This window comes from Emydura macquarii, unplaced genomic scaffold (genome assembly GCF_026122565.2).
Source record: "Emydura macquarii macquarii isolate MOO-44397 ecotype Brisbane River unplaced genomic scaffold, CSIRO-AGI_Emac_v2 contig_629, whole genome shotgun sequence".
In the NCBI taxonomy this organism is placed as follows: Eukaryota; Metazoa; Chordata; order Testudines; family Chelidae; genus Emydura; species Emydura macquarii.
The window spans coordinates 6726900-6742623 of NW_027130766.1; the positions used below are offsets into that span (position 1 = coordinate 6726900).

The following is a 15724-nucleotide window of genomic DNA, read 5'->3' on the forward strand; positions in this document are numbered from 1 at the left end:
CAGCCAGGACCCAGACCTGATCTGCCTTGGTTTGGGTTTTGTTTTTGCAACCAAAGCCCCAACCAGCTTCACCCATCTCTCTCGCTGGGATTAACACAAGATTTTCCTCATCTGAAACCATCAACTGGGTGATGATCATTTAAGAAGGAAACCCCGTGTCTATGGGTTAATGCAGCACTTCCCAATCTTCTCAAATGTGCGGACCCCTTTTCAACCTCCAAACATTTCGTGGACCACCACATGCTACTCATTTTATTTGAAATTATACATTTCCTTGGTGAGGATGTTATTATTTTTCTTTTCCGTGGACCCCTGTAGTAGCCTCACAGACAACCAGGGGTCCGCTGACCACAGGTTGGGAACCGCTGGGTTAATGCTTCAGCCTCAGCCCAGTGGAAGGGAATGAACTGCTGATCAATGCCTCTCAAAATGCTAGTTTGGGGGTGTGTCAGGCCATTCGCTGTCCCAGCTGCATCACACAGATTCACTTATGCCTGGAGACAGAGTTGTTGCACAAAGGGGAGAAAAGACAAGAGCGTGAGCCTGGGGGACTGTGATATAAAGCAGAGGTAGAGAGGAGGAACACAGCTTCCTGGGGAGCCCTATCTCTATCAGCCCCTCTCCGTTAGGGAGGCAGGATAGGGCCACCTCCTATCTAGGGCATTATTGGGAGTGGAGAAGAAGAGGGTGTCAGAGGGCATGATGTCCCTCAGCAGCTGGGCATCTTCTTGGCATGAATGTCACTGCACAGAAGCGGCGGATCTGTGTTACTGGGTCCCCTCCCCTGCCACTAGCTCAAAATACATCCTATTTCACTGAAACCTCATTAAATTGCTGCATGCTCCTTATCACTATGCTGGCGAAAGGAGCGGCCTATTTAAATCCTGGGATGGAAGGTGGAGTCCAAAGGCACCCACCCAGATGATGGTGGGCCCACATGCGGACCACTCTAAAGTATGCTATATACCTCAGAATGGGCACAGCTGTGACAGGACAGATTCCCCCATCAACCTGCCTCACTCCTGACCCAAGGGGTCCCTTGATCCACAACTGTAGGGACCAGAGAGGAGTTCAACCTTCGTGACCCATTCATCCTCCACATGTCCCTCCATCTGAAACCTAAAGTCAGCCCTGGGAAGTTCCCCTCCGTCCCTCATCCGCCTCTCTCTGCTGCTTGGAACCAGAGAAAAATAGGTTTGGAAGGGAATCTGAGAGGTCATCTAGAGCAGCCTCCCGCGCTGAGACAGGATCAAGTATAGTCCATCCCTGACAGGAGTTTGTCTAGCCTGTTCTTAAAAACAAGGGAGGGCCAGGAGGACAGCCGCCCCTGTCCACAGAAGACCACCTGCATTTGCAGTGCAGCAGGACCGGCAGGCAGAACTGCCACATGCAGTAGAGCTGGGAGCCCTGCATTTAGTCCTTGTCATGCCTGTTGATGCTGCCAGCCAGAGGCCCAGTCGGTGCCAGTTACAGGGGTGGGGTGTTTTTTGTGGTGAGCAGTCCCCAGCCCTTCCTCCCCAGGCTGAATTCCTCCCTCACAAGTTGCTCTCAGCTAATCTGAGAGATGGGCCAGAGCCACAAAGTCAAGATGGAGAGCTGGGTGGGGTTGGATCCAGAGGTCCAGTCTGGCTCTGGATCCAGGATTCCAAGCCCATGCCCAGCGCTTCAATGTTCAGACCTGGGAGGTTGCTTAGGCCCATGGTAGAGTTAGAGGCCAACAGTCCATCACTGTGGAAGGCATTCTGGATTGTGACGCCACTGAAGGGAGAAGCCTGACAGCAGAAAGAGATAATGTCTGACTCCAGGCTGCTATCCTGCTAATGAAGAGCAGACAGGGAAAATGTAGGGCTAGGCCCTCCAGACAGCCCTCTCAGATTCCTCCACTGGCCTCCTCCCTAGTTGATAAAGGGCATGAATTTTTCCCCAACTGACCACTAATAAGGCCAGATTTCTAGAAGTGCCTAGCACCCATCAATCCAACTGAAGCCAATGGGAGTTGCAGGCTTTCAGCACCTCTGTACTTTGTGCTGGATTCTGTTGCTCCCATCCACACTAGCAAGACAATTGTTTGCAATACTGGCTCATGGAAGGGGGAAAAGAAAGAAGGGGGACTGTCGTATTTGACATCTCATATTAAATGGGGCAGGTTTTCAAGCATAGACACAGGCCAAGATTAATAGATATTAAGATCAGAAGGGACAATTCCGATCCTCTAGTCTGACGACCTGTATAAAACAGACCAGAGAACCTCACCCAATGATTCTGGCAGCAAGCTCATAACTTCTGGCTGATATACAGCAGATCTTTCAGAAAGACATCCAGGCTTGATTTAAAGACTTCAAGTGGTAGGGAATCCACCATGGCCATGAGTAAACTTTTCCAATGGTTAATTACACTCACCGCCAAAAATATGCATCTTATTTCTAGTCTGAATTTGTCTAGCTTCAGCTTCCGTCCATTGGATCTCTTGCCTTTGTCTGATAGATTAAAGAGACCTGTGCTATCAGAAATTTCAGGTACTTGTAGATTGTGATCAAATCACTCTTCCCTTAAGATTTGAGACCACATTAGCGTCTTCTTAACAAGAGCCATGTACTGACTCTAAAAAGATGCTGACATTGTTACAGGTCTCAGTTTAGATTAGCCCCAAGATTACAACTTGCTCTTCCAGCTGCAGAAGTGCTAGCACAATGAGGACCAGAGAGGAAACCCATCTGAGCTACCTCTGCAGGACATGACACCAGCTGCAGTTGAAAGTCAGCTCCGAGGTCACGCACACATCACAGCTCTGATGCTGGAGACAGGCTGCAAGAAAAAGAAGAAAGGCACCAGCAGCACACTATCATCAGGACAACCGGTTACAAGGGAGCATATAGGCAAAGCTCGGTGCGGGGTGCGGCCAAAGGAGACCATGGACAGATGAGTCTATGCTCCAACTTCAGGCAGCAATGAGCTTGGAAGTCAAGTCAGCATCTTCCTTGAAGGAACGGGATGATCATATTTCAGCACGTGACTCCCACCCAACTTAGCCTGAGAGAAAACCCATCCCAGGCCTAGGCTTTTTCCTATTTAGACACAGAACCAAGAAGGGCTGCAACTCAAACAAATTAAACTTCAGTTGTTGAGAATGCTCATACTTTGCTCCTGAAAATATATTTGGAGTAGACAGAATAGCCCAGTGTTGGGCCTGTAGCAAGACCCTGGGGAAGGGGGGAAGAGTGTCATTCATTTGTCATCCTCTTTGGGAAGGAGCATTTAGCAGGATCCATCTTCCACCAGAAGCTGACAAACCATCCCAGCCTTCCCTTCGTTTTGGCTGCAGAGTTTTAACAAGGCCTCCCTTGGGAGGCCCATATAGCACATTGTGAAAGAGTATAGAGCTTAACCTTGATCTAGTACCGCACAGCACTGAGCGCACATTTGTCTATGCAGTCATCCACTCCTGAGCCCCATGTATCTCTACCAATGCACCTCAATCCTGAATGGCAGCACCCCATCTCTACTGGTGTACCTCAGTCCCGACTGCCAGCCCCACGGCTACTCCAACTCTGGGCTCCCCACACTCACAGCTCTGCCAAAACCCCTCAATCCTGACCCACAGCTCCCCTGCTATTTCAGCACTGGGCTCCCTACACTCACCTGACACCCCTTAGTTCTGACCTCCAACCCCACCTCCACACTTGGCTATTCCAATCCTGGTTATCTTCTTAACAGAGATTGCCAATTGCATTGGAATGTGAACTTATACTGCAGAGGGGACAAGTGCCCTCTAGGGAATAGGTGCAGCCCTGCCACATTCATTCCACTTCTGACCTAAATAGGACTGAAACTCCAATTTCCAGAAGGGAGAATCTAGTACTTTCCCATAGCTATCAACTCCCCCAGCTGCCACGTGAAAACAAAGCAGCGAGTCTTAGGAATTTTTTTTTTTTTTTTTTAAATCACAGAATCCTTATTTATAATCAGCTTTGCAGTAGCCCTGCCTACTGTTAAGATTGTTATAAAATACCCAGAGGATGTTGTTTAAATGCATAACCTTGGCATACGCGGGACAAGTTTATTTTCTGCCTGGTATTTATGTGCTGCATGACAACTTTCCCTGTGTGTGTCCTTAATACCTCGCCTGCTAAATGTATCTATTTAACAGGATCCTTCGTGAACATCATTGAGGGGGGACTGGTCATTTGTTCAAGGAGTACACTCTCCACCTTGCTTTGAAAGGGTCTCGTGAACGAAGCTGCAATAAACCAATGCTTAGAATCATTATCTGCAAGGGCGGGGGAACAGCATGGGATGAGAGAGGAGATGTCTTATGCACTAGACTTTCTTTCCCTTCTGTCCAGAGCTGGCGTTCAAATACAGATTTGCATCACAGGCACACTAAATCCATGTCTGCACTATAGCCGCCTGCCAGCATAGTTGTGTCTGCCCGGGGTATGAAGAGGTGTGATCTCTGACCCACAGGGCTATGCTGGCAAAACCCCCTAATGTAGATGTAGTTATATTAGCAAAATTGAGCTTGTACCAGTTTAGCTTGCTAGGGAGGGAGCTGGAATAAGCTATACCACCAAAAGCTTCAGCCACACCAGGAGAAAAGCAAGGCTATATGGGCAAAGCGTTCCTAGTGTAGACATGGCCCTAGTCTGCTGGGTCACAGCTCTTGTGAACGTCTGTCCACGTCACACTGCCAACACAAACTGATGTGACTGGCCCAGCTGAATTAGAACAGCCAGAGTGCCGCAAACTGCGATGGCTGGGCATTAACCATGCAGGTGGGGTAGGGATAGGCTGGGGTCCCCAGCGATTGGAGTAGCCGGGCATGCTACAGCTCAGGGTAACGCTGGTGGGGAGTTGAGGGGATGTGAAAGGTTAGGAATGAGAAGCACTGGTCAAGCTAGGTGGGAGGGACAGGACTTGCATAGCAAATGGGGGGCTGCAGCTTGGGATCATGGTACATAAGTGTGGGGCAAGCTGGCATTGTGTTTCCTATTCTCACTCATGTCAGGACTGCAAAACTAATCAGAGTGTGTGTTTTTGCCCCTTGATATATCCCTTCACCTGTTCCCACACATCAGCCTACAAAGCAGCCACAATGGTGCAAGGCATTTGGGAATTGCGATGGGGTGGGCCCGAATCCAGGCTGCAGCCACATTAACACATTGGTCAGCAGGCATCAAACCAGGGACCTTCAGCCCCACAATACAGGCCTGTAACCGAATGAATTGGACAGGTGATAGGCAGTAGATGGCATGTGACTCACTGGGCAATGGGGTGAACTCCACGGCCGACATAGTGGTGACCTTGCTGGGGTCCAGCTCCACGCGGTGGTACTCGTAGATCGTCCTGCGGCGAGACTCTGCAACAGTGAGGGGCACCATCAGACAGGGGCACAAGGCCATCGTACCCCGCCTGCTCCCTTTGCTCCTCAACTCACATGGGCTTGGCTGCTGACCTGTGGGGTGGTGAAGGGACTCAAAGAACCTAGCTCTTCTTGTCCCCGATGGTGATCTGCCTCCTGGGAATCGAGTCAGGGTCCCCAAAACCCTGGGATTGGGAGTGACTTTGTATGCAAATTCCTAGCTGAAATATTAATGTTAGCGGCTGAGCCCCTGGGGCCATCACTGTAGGAGATAACAGTGTGCAGATGCTTCAAGGATGCTAGGAGGGGAGTGGGAAAAGAGGGATGCTGGGAAGGAGAGCAGAGGAGGGTGCTGATGTGGGGGAAGGGATGTCCCTCTTTTCCATGTTCTCCCTGCTTCCCACTTGGAGAAGTTTGGCGCTGTCTATCCTGTCTCCATCCTCTCCACCACCCACAAACTCCTGAAACGGATGTGACTCGGTTCTGCATCGTTCTCAGCAAACACGGGCCGCACAGCAAACAGGCTGTAACAACTCATGATGCAAAGCCTCGCCCAACCCCATATCTTTCCCTTGCGGGAGGCACCTGCTTCAGGCTACGCAGCCTCGTGTTTCCTATCCCAACATGCTTCCAGTGCTGCTTGTCACCTACTCCCCTTGCTCTTCCTTCTCCCCTCCCCTCTCTCTAACTTTCCCCTCTCCTCAGTCTAGCAGCTAGAGCAGGGGGGTCCAGAACTCAGGCCTCCTGGGTTCTCTCCCTGGCTCTGCCACTGACTGACTGTGTGACCTTGGCCAAGTCACTTCACCACTCTGGGTCTATGTCCCTGAGGGGCTAATGCTGACCCTACTTCTAACTGTGTGCATGCATGTGTGAGCACATGGGTGTGCCCTGGTTCACACCCATTGTATGTGCAGAACTTGGAGACACTCAGATAAGCAGGGCACAGTGCTGCTCTGCTTCCTCCTCCCTCCTTTCAGCTCCACGTTGTCCCTTCCGATCCCTGTTAGGTCCCCGGCCTGGGGGCCTCACAGGCAGGTGGGAGGCAGGGGCATGGTCCCAACATCCAGGTGGAGCAGGCAGCATGAACCCAGCTGGGGCTGGGGGCAGGCAGGAGGCGGGGGGGGAGGGAGGGGAGGCACAATCCAGGCCAGTTGAGGTTTTCCTACAAACCATTGTAAATGGGTAATAAATGAGGGCCAGATGGCAGGTTTCATAAATAACAAGCAACAGCAACCACGGTGGGTGCAGCACAGCCTTCTAAGGGACACAGGGAGAGTGTGGTTCGGTTTCTCATTACAGGAAAGAAAGAAGAGTGAGAGGCTGAAACAGCCCTTTCAACAGAGACACGCAATGCATGACAAATACATGCAACACACACACAGCACACATGACACAACAGCCATGCAGCACATACTGCAACCACATGCAGCTCGCATGACAAGTACATACAGCACACAGCGCATGTGACAACATGCATGCAACACAGAGCATGCAGTCAGCTCACATGCAACATGGCACACATAGCAGTGCAGGGCCACGTGATTCTCTTTCTTGACCATATGAAGGAGGGAAGTTTTCGTCTTCCAGCAGCAATGCCCTTGGAGTGCCATTATCTGACAGTCATGCTCTGTGAGCACAGGGCCAATGTTCAGCCTCGCTCACTCACTCACTCCTCCTGCATTGCTTGCCATAGTCAGCAAATGAAGCCCCACCAGCAGAGACTCACCAGGAATGTCAGGGGAGGGGTTGAGGACCATGAAGGCATCGGACAGGCCAGCTTTGACGGGGTGCTGCGTGGTGCTGATCTCCAGGACGGACATGGGGATCTGGAATGCAGAGAGATAAGGGGACATGAAACCTTAGGGTTCCCCCTGGGGCTGTGCACTCAGGACGTATGTCATAAGGGGCAGTGGCAGAGTGAAGGGAAATGTGTCACTGATGCTCCATTGGGACTCTCCCCTCTTTATTTACCTGACACTCCAGAAGCTGTTTCAAGGCTGCAGTTTTAGACCAGCCTGACCCACACCTAGCCTGGCTTTGCCCAAGTCTGTTTGGAGATTAGGCCATCAGCCAGGCCTTCCAGGGCTCAGTCAACCCTCATGTGAATAACAAGTTTAGCTGGCCCAGGTGCTACGTGGAGAACATTTGTGTGGAGCACATGTGATGGGCCACCACCCTCTGGGTCAACAGCAGGGCTTGAACCACAGCTAAATGTACGAGTTTTTACAGCTGGAGACATGCCAGACTCATCCTCTGTGGGTCATGCCCAGGGTGGGGTGTCTCACAACACACACTGACCAGTGGGTTATAAGTACAGATCCACTTTCTTCCAGAGGTTTGCCCTCACCTGGCCCTGCTGTGGGGAAGGAAGGCAGCCATTCTCCCTGCTAACCCTTCCCACAGTCAGCATGTCCTTTGCTCCATCCTGCCTCCCACTCCACCCAAATCCACATCCAGCTCTCCCACACACCTCCCATTCTATTCCCAAGTCCCTACCCCCTTACTCCTGCCCCATTCACCTCCGCACCAGACCCCTTTGTCCTATCCCACATGCTCTGTCTCATCTCTGCTTGGAGGTCCATCTGGGTATTGGAGTCCCTGCACTTGCTGAGCCCAGCATGATCGGAGGATGCAGTGAGTCTTCTCCACATGGGAGCAGCCACAGCAACTGACCCTCTCATAGCCCCATTGGAAGGATAGGGTCAGGGACTCCATGGTCACTAACCCAGCCTGCTTTGTCTTTCCTTGGTGGGGTTTATGTTCTGTCTCCCACACTCCCTCCCCCATCTGGCCATGGGTGCACAGCACCCTACAAAAACCATGCCCCAAGCAGCTGGGTCCACTCACCTCCTTGTAACCAAAGACGATTCTCCCATCACTGTGCAGAGCAGCCTGGAACGTGAAGCTGCCAATGTCCTCCTTCCCCTGAAGATAGACATTGTCCCACTGTACCACAAATACCGTCCCTACAGGAAAGAGGAGATACCACAGTGGGGCAAGAGTCAGCATGGAAAATTTCAGGGGTCAGTTTCATCACCCCTGTGCACCATTTGCAACAGCCTTCCCACAGACACAGTGTACTAGCTGTGACAATCTCACTGCAGTCACATGCACATCACACAGACACACTCCCCATGTACCACTTGCACACAAAAACCCCTCCAAAACAAACAAAAAAACTGCAGCCCTCAACCACAACCAAACCACACACAGCCTGAATCTAGAGGTGTTAACTGGCCACTTCACCTTGAATGGTCCCTTGAAATGAGTGTTAACTACTTAGGATAAACAATCAGTTCCACATTGTATTTAGTTTTAACATTTTAGGGCTGGGTAACCCCCTTAGGAAGCTCTAGTGAGCACCAAAAATCAGGATGTTTATTCGGAGCTCAGCCCTGGGTCTGCTGAAAAACATGGGCTGCAAATTTCAAAAGAGGAGGATCTGGAGTGCCTCATGTGGCAAAAGAAGAGGCCATCTCCATATCACTGAGATAAGGGGAGGGAATAAAACCTGGATCATCCGATCCCAAATTACTCTCATGAGTTCCAGGAAATCTTGGCTGTGGCCAAATTGGTTGTGCAACATTGAGTTTGCGTGTGTGTGTGGTGCATTGCCGGGTGGGGAGTAGAGGTGGTAAGAGGCTGAGAGACTGTGGCTGGAGCAGGTGTGTGAAGTTGTGGGACAAGGAAGACAGGGTAATGCTTTTATTGGACCAACTTCTGTTGGTGAGAGAGACAAGCTTTTGAGCCATGCAGAGCTCTTCTTCAGGTCTGGGAAACATACCAGCTATACCAGCTCTGCTGCTAATCCTCCAAACACACATGCAGAGACATGCCCTGGGCCATATGTGACACATCACACATACAGGAACACAGACAGACATCACATGGACACACATTTCACTCAGAGTGACACATCACACAAAGGGACAGACATGGCACACAAGACAGACATGTCAAAGAGATGGACACACATCACACACAGACACACGTCATACACAGAGATACACGACACACAAACAAGGATGCACAGAGACATATCACGCTCACAGGGACACACATTTCTTTCTCTCGTTCTCTCTCTCAGACACACACACGCACACCCCTCTTCAGCCTCAAAGCAGGGGCATAAATTCAGCCACCATGCAGCACTGTTTGTGTACCCTGGACTGAGCCAGGTTGAGATGCCAGAGGCCAAAGCAGTACCAGGCCCTGAACGGTGTGTTCTCAGCACTTTGCCCCCTGGGCACTTTCGGTTGCTGTCTCAGCTGGGTCTTCTCCCTGTTTTGCAGGGACGAGCACTGCCCAATGGTCTCGAAATTCCTGGTTCAGGTGCTGAGAAACAGCCAAGAACCCCAGGGGCTTTGTGTGTTGCAGATCCAGCAGGCAAGAGCTGGGAGAGCAGCTCACCATTGTCGAAGTACTTGACAGTGGAGTTGCGGGAGTAGCTGGGGTTGAAGTTGGCCATCAGGGGTGCGATGTACTGGGTGGCCGTTAGCATGCGGTGAATGACATCCCCCATGAAGATGAAACCTGGAGTGAGAGCAAGGGAAGGCAATTTACGTACCCATCCCTACTCCCCCACCACACTGCCACGGGACATCCCTTCCCAGTTTTCCCCCCCATCCCCTCACCCTTGGCCCCGCCACTGCCCTTGCCTAGAGTTGGGCCCGAACTGAAGTACCCTGAAGCTTAGGCAGTTTGGATCCCAGGTTCTGGTGTCATGATACCATTCAGACTTGACCTCATAACTCCCTGTGATGTGTGAATAAGTCCCATTTTACAGTGGGCTAAACTGAAGCACGGAGAGCAGAAGAGACTTGCCCAAGGCCATCCCATGCATCAGTAGCAAAGTTGGAATTAGGATGTGGGAGGGGAGGCAGGTTAGAGGCACCCAAGTCAGCTTACTAGGCCTCACTGCCTCTCCTGTGGATGTTGCTTGTCAGCACATCTGGGTAAGCTGGGTAAACGCAGCCTTGCAATGCCTCACTCACCTCCTGTCGCTATGGTGATCTGCCGCAGGTGATGGCCATAGAAGGGGAAGTCAAAGGATAGGATGACTCTCTGTGGTAGACAGGGAGGGAGGGCAGTGTCAGTGTGGGAGCAATGCTGGGAAGTGCCACATTGATCACGTTCAAGGCTGAGACTCTGCTCATGGGTGTCTTGGAGAGGCAGGTGGTGCTGCTCACAGGGAGGTGGGTTAAAGCAGAGGGGGACACAGGGGCAGACAGCACTAGAGAGAAGTGTACTCTCCTTCCAAGACATGCTGAGCCCTGCCTGGGATATCTGTGCCCATTGGGTCAGACCCCACTTAGGGTCAGAGGTGGAGAAACACCTGAACTGGAATCCAGCTGGAATGGGCCCAGCCTTGCTGAACACGTAGCAGGTATTTGCAGAGGGCAAAGCTCGGCTCTAGCCTGTCTCTCTCCTGTGCTGGCATAGGAGGTGTGGGGAGATCATCACAGCTCTAGGCAAGGAGCTAGTGCCCCAGGTCAGGAAGTCCCTGAGGCTGCTAGGGAAATACGTCTGGGTCACCAGTGTGGCAGATGCCCCATGCAAGGACGGCAGCAGTTAAGCGGAGAGAGGGGTGGAGGCTCACCGAGGCCTGCCTGTGCGTGTTGGACAGGATCCCATGGACTTTCACTTGGCTGCTGTTGGCTTCTGCCACGTTGACCCAGAGTTCCTTGCTGCGCACCTCACCCGGCCCGTAGAACCGTGATATGTAGTAGCTATGGTTGTCTTCCTGCAGCCACAGAGCGGAGATGGAGGGGGTTAGCAGGTGAGAATGACAAGGATTGAGGTGGCAAGCCCCAAGGCATAAAAACTGCACCCAGGTTTTGAACCAACAGGAGCTTCCAGGGCAAAATGGGCAAAGATGATCCTTCAGTGCATAAACAGGGGAGTAGCGAGTACAAGCAAGGAGGGGGTTTACCTTTGACTAGGGCATTGGTGAGACTGACACTGGAATCTTGCACCCAGGTCTGATGTCCATATTTTAAAAAGGATGTTACAAGATTGGAGAGGGTGTGGGAAAGAGCTGCAAAAATGAATAGAGAAGCAGAGATGTCTTACACTGAGAGATGTGAACAGTTAAATCGGTTTAGTTTAGAAGAAGGCAGATTGGGAGATGACCTGCTTATGGCACACACATACCTTCACAGGGAGAAAATACCAGCTATTAAAAGGCTCTTTAATCTAGTGGAGAAAGGCTGAACAAGAACCAATGGCTGCATGTTAAAACCAGAGAAATTCAAATTAGAAACAAAGCACAAATTTTTCACACTGCGGGTGACTGACCAATAGAACAAACTCCCAGGGAACGGGTGGATTTTCCATCTCTTGCTGTCTTCAAAGCCAGCCCGGCTGCCTTTCTGGAAGGTGCTTTAGTCAAACACAAGTTATTAGGCTTCATACAGGGGGAACTGAGGGAAATCCTTCTGAGTCTGACCTGTTATGCAGGAGGTCAGACAAGATGATTTAATGGTTCCTTCTGATCTTAAAAAAAGGTCTATGAACCTCACTCCCCTTTCCTCAAAGCTCAACTCCCCAGACCTATTTCTTACCACAGTTCTGAGAGGTAGGTCTTAATATCCCCTTGGTGCAGATGGGGAAACTGAGCTACAGAGAGGCTGCAAGAAGGAAACTGGTGGTTGCAGTAGGATGAGGCCTAGGTTGTTCCTGGCTCCCAGTTCCCTGCACAGTGTATTAGGCCACAGTGCAGTCTTATTATTGATAATAGCATGAGGAAGGCAGAATAGAAGAGGATAACCAAATATCATTATTAATCCTACAGTAATTAGAGACTGCCTTTTTATCCAAGGATCTCAGATAATGAACTAAACTTTAGAGTACCCTTGGGAAGTAGATATTGCTATAGCCATTCTACAGATGGGGAAACTGAGACTCAAAGGGCTCCGTGACAAGCTCCAGGTCACACAGCATCTCAGTGGCAAACCTGGGAACAGAACTCAGGAGTGCTGGCATCTGCTCCTTCTGCTCCACTCTCCGTCCAAGAGCTGGGAACAGAACTCCCTGCCTCCTGCTCTAATCACTAGACAACACTTCCTCTCCATGGACTCCTGCTTCATCCCTAGATAGCTGACAAACCTGAGGTATGGGGCACAGAGGAACTCTGCCAAGAAACCTGATGTGACCCTTCTGATCTGCTGATCATGAATCTATCAAATGAACCACACACCCATGGGCTTGATGCTTGTAATTCTGTGGCCGCTGCCTGGAGATTGCTGTAGCAATACCAGTTTCCTGGAGACCTGGCTGCACCTGGACATTTGCGCACCCGTAAAAATGATGGCACCAAAAGGCAGTGTTTTCTGGACGCTGCAATCATTTAACAGCACACAGCACGAGGCTCAGAGTCAGGAGTCCTGGCTTCTGTGGCCAGCTCTGCCATAGCAATGCTATGCAACTCTTGAGGAGAGCCCTTCTGCAGAAGAGCTGGCATAACCCATCCCCACAGGTGGTGTAATAAATCAGTTGCTCGGCCCATGAACCTTGTTGACCCGTCCCAGAGAGGGCACTGACAGGCCCGGCCATGCCAAGGGAGACACCAAATTTCAGAGGCTAGCTTCCTAATTGTGGCTGTATGCAACCTGCTGGAGGCCCAGCTGGAAGCTGACTCTTGTTGGGGAGGCTGCTTCACGCTTTGGGAAACGGGAGGTGTCTTCATGTCAACTGGGAAGATGCCACTCACCTGCTCAGAGGCCATGCCAGGCGCCTCACTGACAGCAGGTTGTGATGGCTGATAATGAACTAAGATGTCCCCTTTGCCTTTACAGTCTCCTCCTCTCCTGTTTGACCCTTTCCCCCAACACACGCCTCCCAGCTACTTCCCCTCCCTGATGGCTCAGATATCAGCAATAGGGCCACTGCCCCCAGGTTTCCAGATAGACCCATTCGGCTCCCCCTTTCAGCACCGTCCACTGTGGACCCCACCAAGGTCTTGCATCAGCAGCTGCTGATTTCGGGGTCCAGGCTTTTCTCCCCACTACTTTCCCATCTCTTGTGCCTGGAACTAGCATGGCTATAAGGACAGTCTCCTTTGGAGTCAATGTAGCATCCACTAGTGGCTGATGGGCAAAGAAAGAACACGCACAAAGGCCTGTGTGTCCTGAGTCCCCCCTGCGTGATCCCTCTGGACAGGGCCCCGAGCAGCCTGCAATCTAGTTCTGGCCTCCTGTTCTCCCAGCCCTGGGATTCCTCCAACACTGTCTCATAGGAATTTCTACATGCTCAGCTCTGAACTGTGACAGCCCCTGCTATTCTAGTCCTGTTCCCCATATAGATCTGTGACATCCCCTAACCCTGACCTGCAGCATCTCCTACTATCTGTGCCTGCCCCCCACCCCATGCCTGTTACCCTGCTATTCCAGCTGTCCTCGCTCCCCATCAATCCACCCCTCTTCCCTTCACTTTGTAACTGGGCACAATGGAAGACTGTGGAATTTACAAGCAGCAGAAAGGCAGAGAAAATAAAATTTGTAACATTAACAGCGGAAAAAAAAACACTCCTGACTTGAATGGTCTGGTATATTTCCCAGAGAGCCTTCTCCAGCCCTGCAAGATGCGGAGAGGAACACAGCAGAAACTCTATTAAAATAATTTAATGCACAGTTTTTTCTGCTTCAGCAAAAATCCAGTGAAATCTGTCTCACTTAAAAACAAAGCCATCCTCATCGTTATATGAAATGCTCCCCTAGCCCTTTCCTTGTGAAATAAATTAACCCTTCACTCCTCTCCAGTGCCTGCCACCCAGCAGCTCAAAGTGATTTGTGGGCGTGATTGAAGCCTCGCAGCATCTCCATCTTACAGGTGGTGAAATTGAGGCACAGAGCAGGGAAATCACTTGCCCACAGTAGGTCAGTGACAGAGCCCAGGCTTGCGTTTTAACCATACAAGTCAGTGTCTCTCTGTTCCAGTAACCCACTCACCTCTGCTCCAGAGCCTGTTGAAGTCAAGGGAAAGACAGGGATTAGACACACTGTGATCTTACTGGTTTTATTACAGTAGCTCCTAACGGTCACTCCCAAGATCAGGGTTCCGCTATACAGACACTCAGTGAAAGGCAGCCCATGCCATGAAGAGCTTACAAATGGGCAGGACAGACACAGGTGGTAGGGGAAACTGAGGCACGGACAGGTGGTGTGTCCTGCCCAAGTCCACACAGGAGAGAGGCATTGGCAGAGTTGGGAATAGAATTCAGGAGTCCTGGCTCTCAGCCACTGGACCACACTGCTGCCCTTGCCCTGCTTTTGCTAGCAGCAAGGATGTCTTGCAACCTACTGCAAAGCAAGAGAAACATGCAGCTGCGGCTATCGAACGCCAGCACCAGCACACAACAGCAAATGAAAAGCAATATCTTAATACAACATGCAGCTAACCTGCGGAACTCCCTGCTGCAGGATATTGGTGAGGTAAATAGTTGAGCAGGAGGAGCGGACATTAATGTGAATGAGAATTGCATCAGCACAACTCTAGCAAGGAATACAGCAACAAGGGATACAAGCTCTTGGTGGATGAGATGGTGGGAAGAATTCTCCCAGCACTGGAAATGTTGAGATGTTCTGAATATGACTCCCACTGGGGTCTCTCAGCACAATGGGGAGCATTGTACAATTGTGGGATAAAAAATATGGCTTCCTCGGAAGCATCCAGCAGTCGCCTTTGTTAGAGACTGGACTAGAGGGACTGTTAGTCTGCTCTGCTGGGGTAACACATGGGATCCTAAACCTTAAAATAACCTTCAAGGCACAGAGCTTGTTTAGGGGCAGGCAAGCAGGATGGTCACCCTGGGTGCCAACTTCCAGGGGAGTGTCAGACTACTGCACCTTTTTGGGGGGTGTTTTTTTGCTTTCCTGATTGGCTGGCCATGGAGGGGAGAAGGGGGATTGGTTTTGGCTCAGACACTCCAGGCACAGAGGTGTGCATCGAAAATGTTTTCCACCCTGGAAGGCAAAAGGCTTAGGGCAGCCCTACCAACACCCAAACCTACACTTGCACATGCATGCACACATAGCCAGATCATCAGCAAGGGTCTATCAGCATAGCCCCATTTACTCTGAGGGCCAGATCCCCAGCTGGCATGAATCAGGGTAGCCCCAGTGCACTCATTGCCAATTTACATCAGCTCAGGATCTGGCCCTCCACACAACTCCAGCAGCTCACCCCAGCATTCTGCAGCAGAGAGAGCGGGGAAAGCTTCTGTTCAAGGCTGCCAACATTTGCTCAGTAACTGCACAAAGAAGCCTGCTGGATGGATTTACCGGAGTAACCGGAAGCAGAATCCTCCCTCCCCCCAGTTAATACCAGGGTTAAATGGGAGTCACACTGGATTCCCCAGACTGGATT

General features: G+C 51.0%; 1 protein-coding gene across 1 annotated transcript in view; it reads right to left on the reverse strand.

The window, feature by feature from the left end:
• The window catches only part of PLXDC1 (plexin domain containing 1), a 42298-nt gene that overhangs the window by 12604 nt on the left and 13970 nt on the right, over nucleotides 1–15724 (reverse strand). The window contains exons 3-9 of the mRNA XM_067541198.1: nucleotides 10959–11102; nucleotides 10354–10423; nucleotides 9770–9892; nucleotides 8207–8325; nucleotides 7086–7185; nucleotides 5261–5356; nucleotides 2724–2805 (exon numbers count right to left, since the gene is read on the reverse strand). Coding sequence (XP_067397299.1) covers nucleotides 2724–2805; nucleotides 5261–5356; nucleotides 7086–7185; nucleotides 8207–8325; nucleotides 9770–9892; nucleotides 10354–10423; nucleotides 10959–11102 — 734 coding nt within the window. The remainder of the gene's footprint in view (nucleotides 1–2723; nucleotides 2806–5260; nucleotides 5357–7085; nucleotides 7186–8206; nucleotides 8326–9769; nucleotides 9893–10353; nucleotides 10424–10958; nucleotides 11103–15724) is intronic.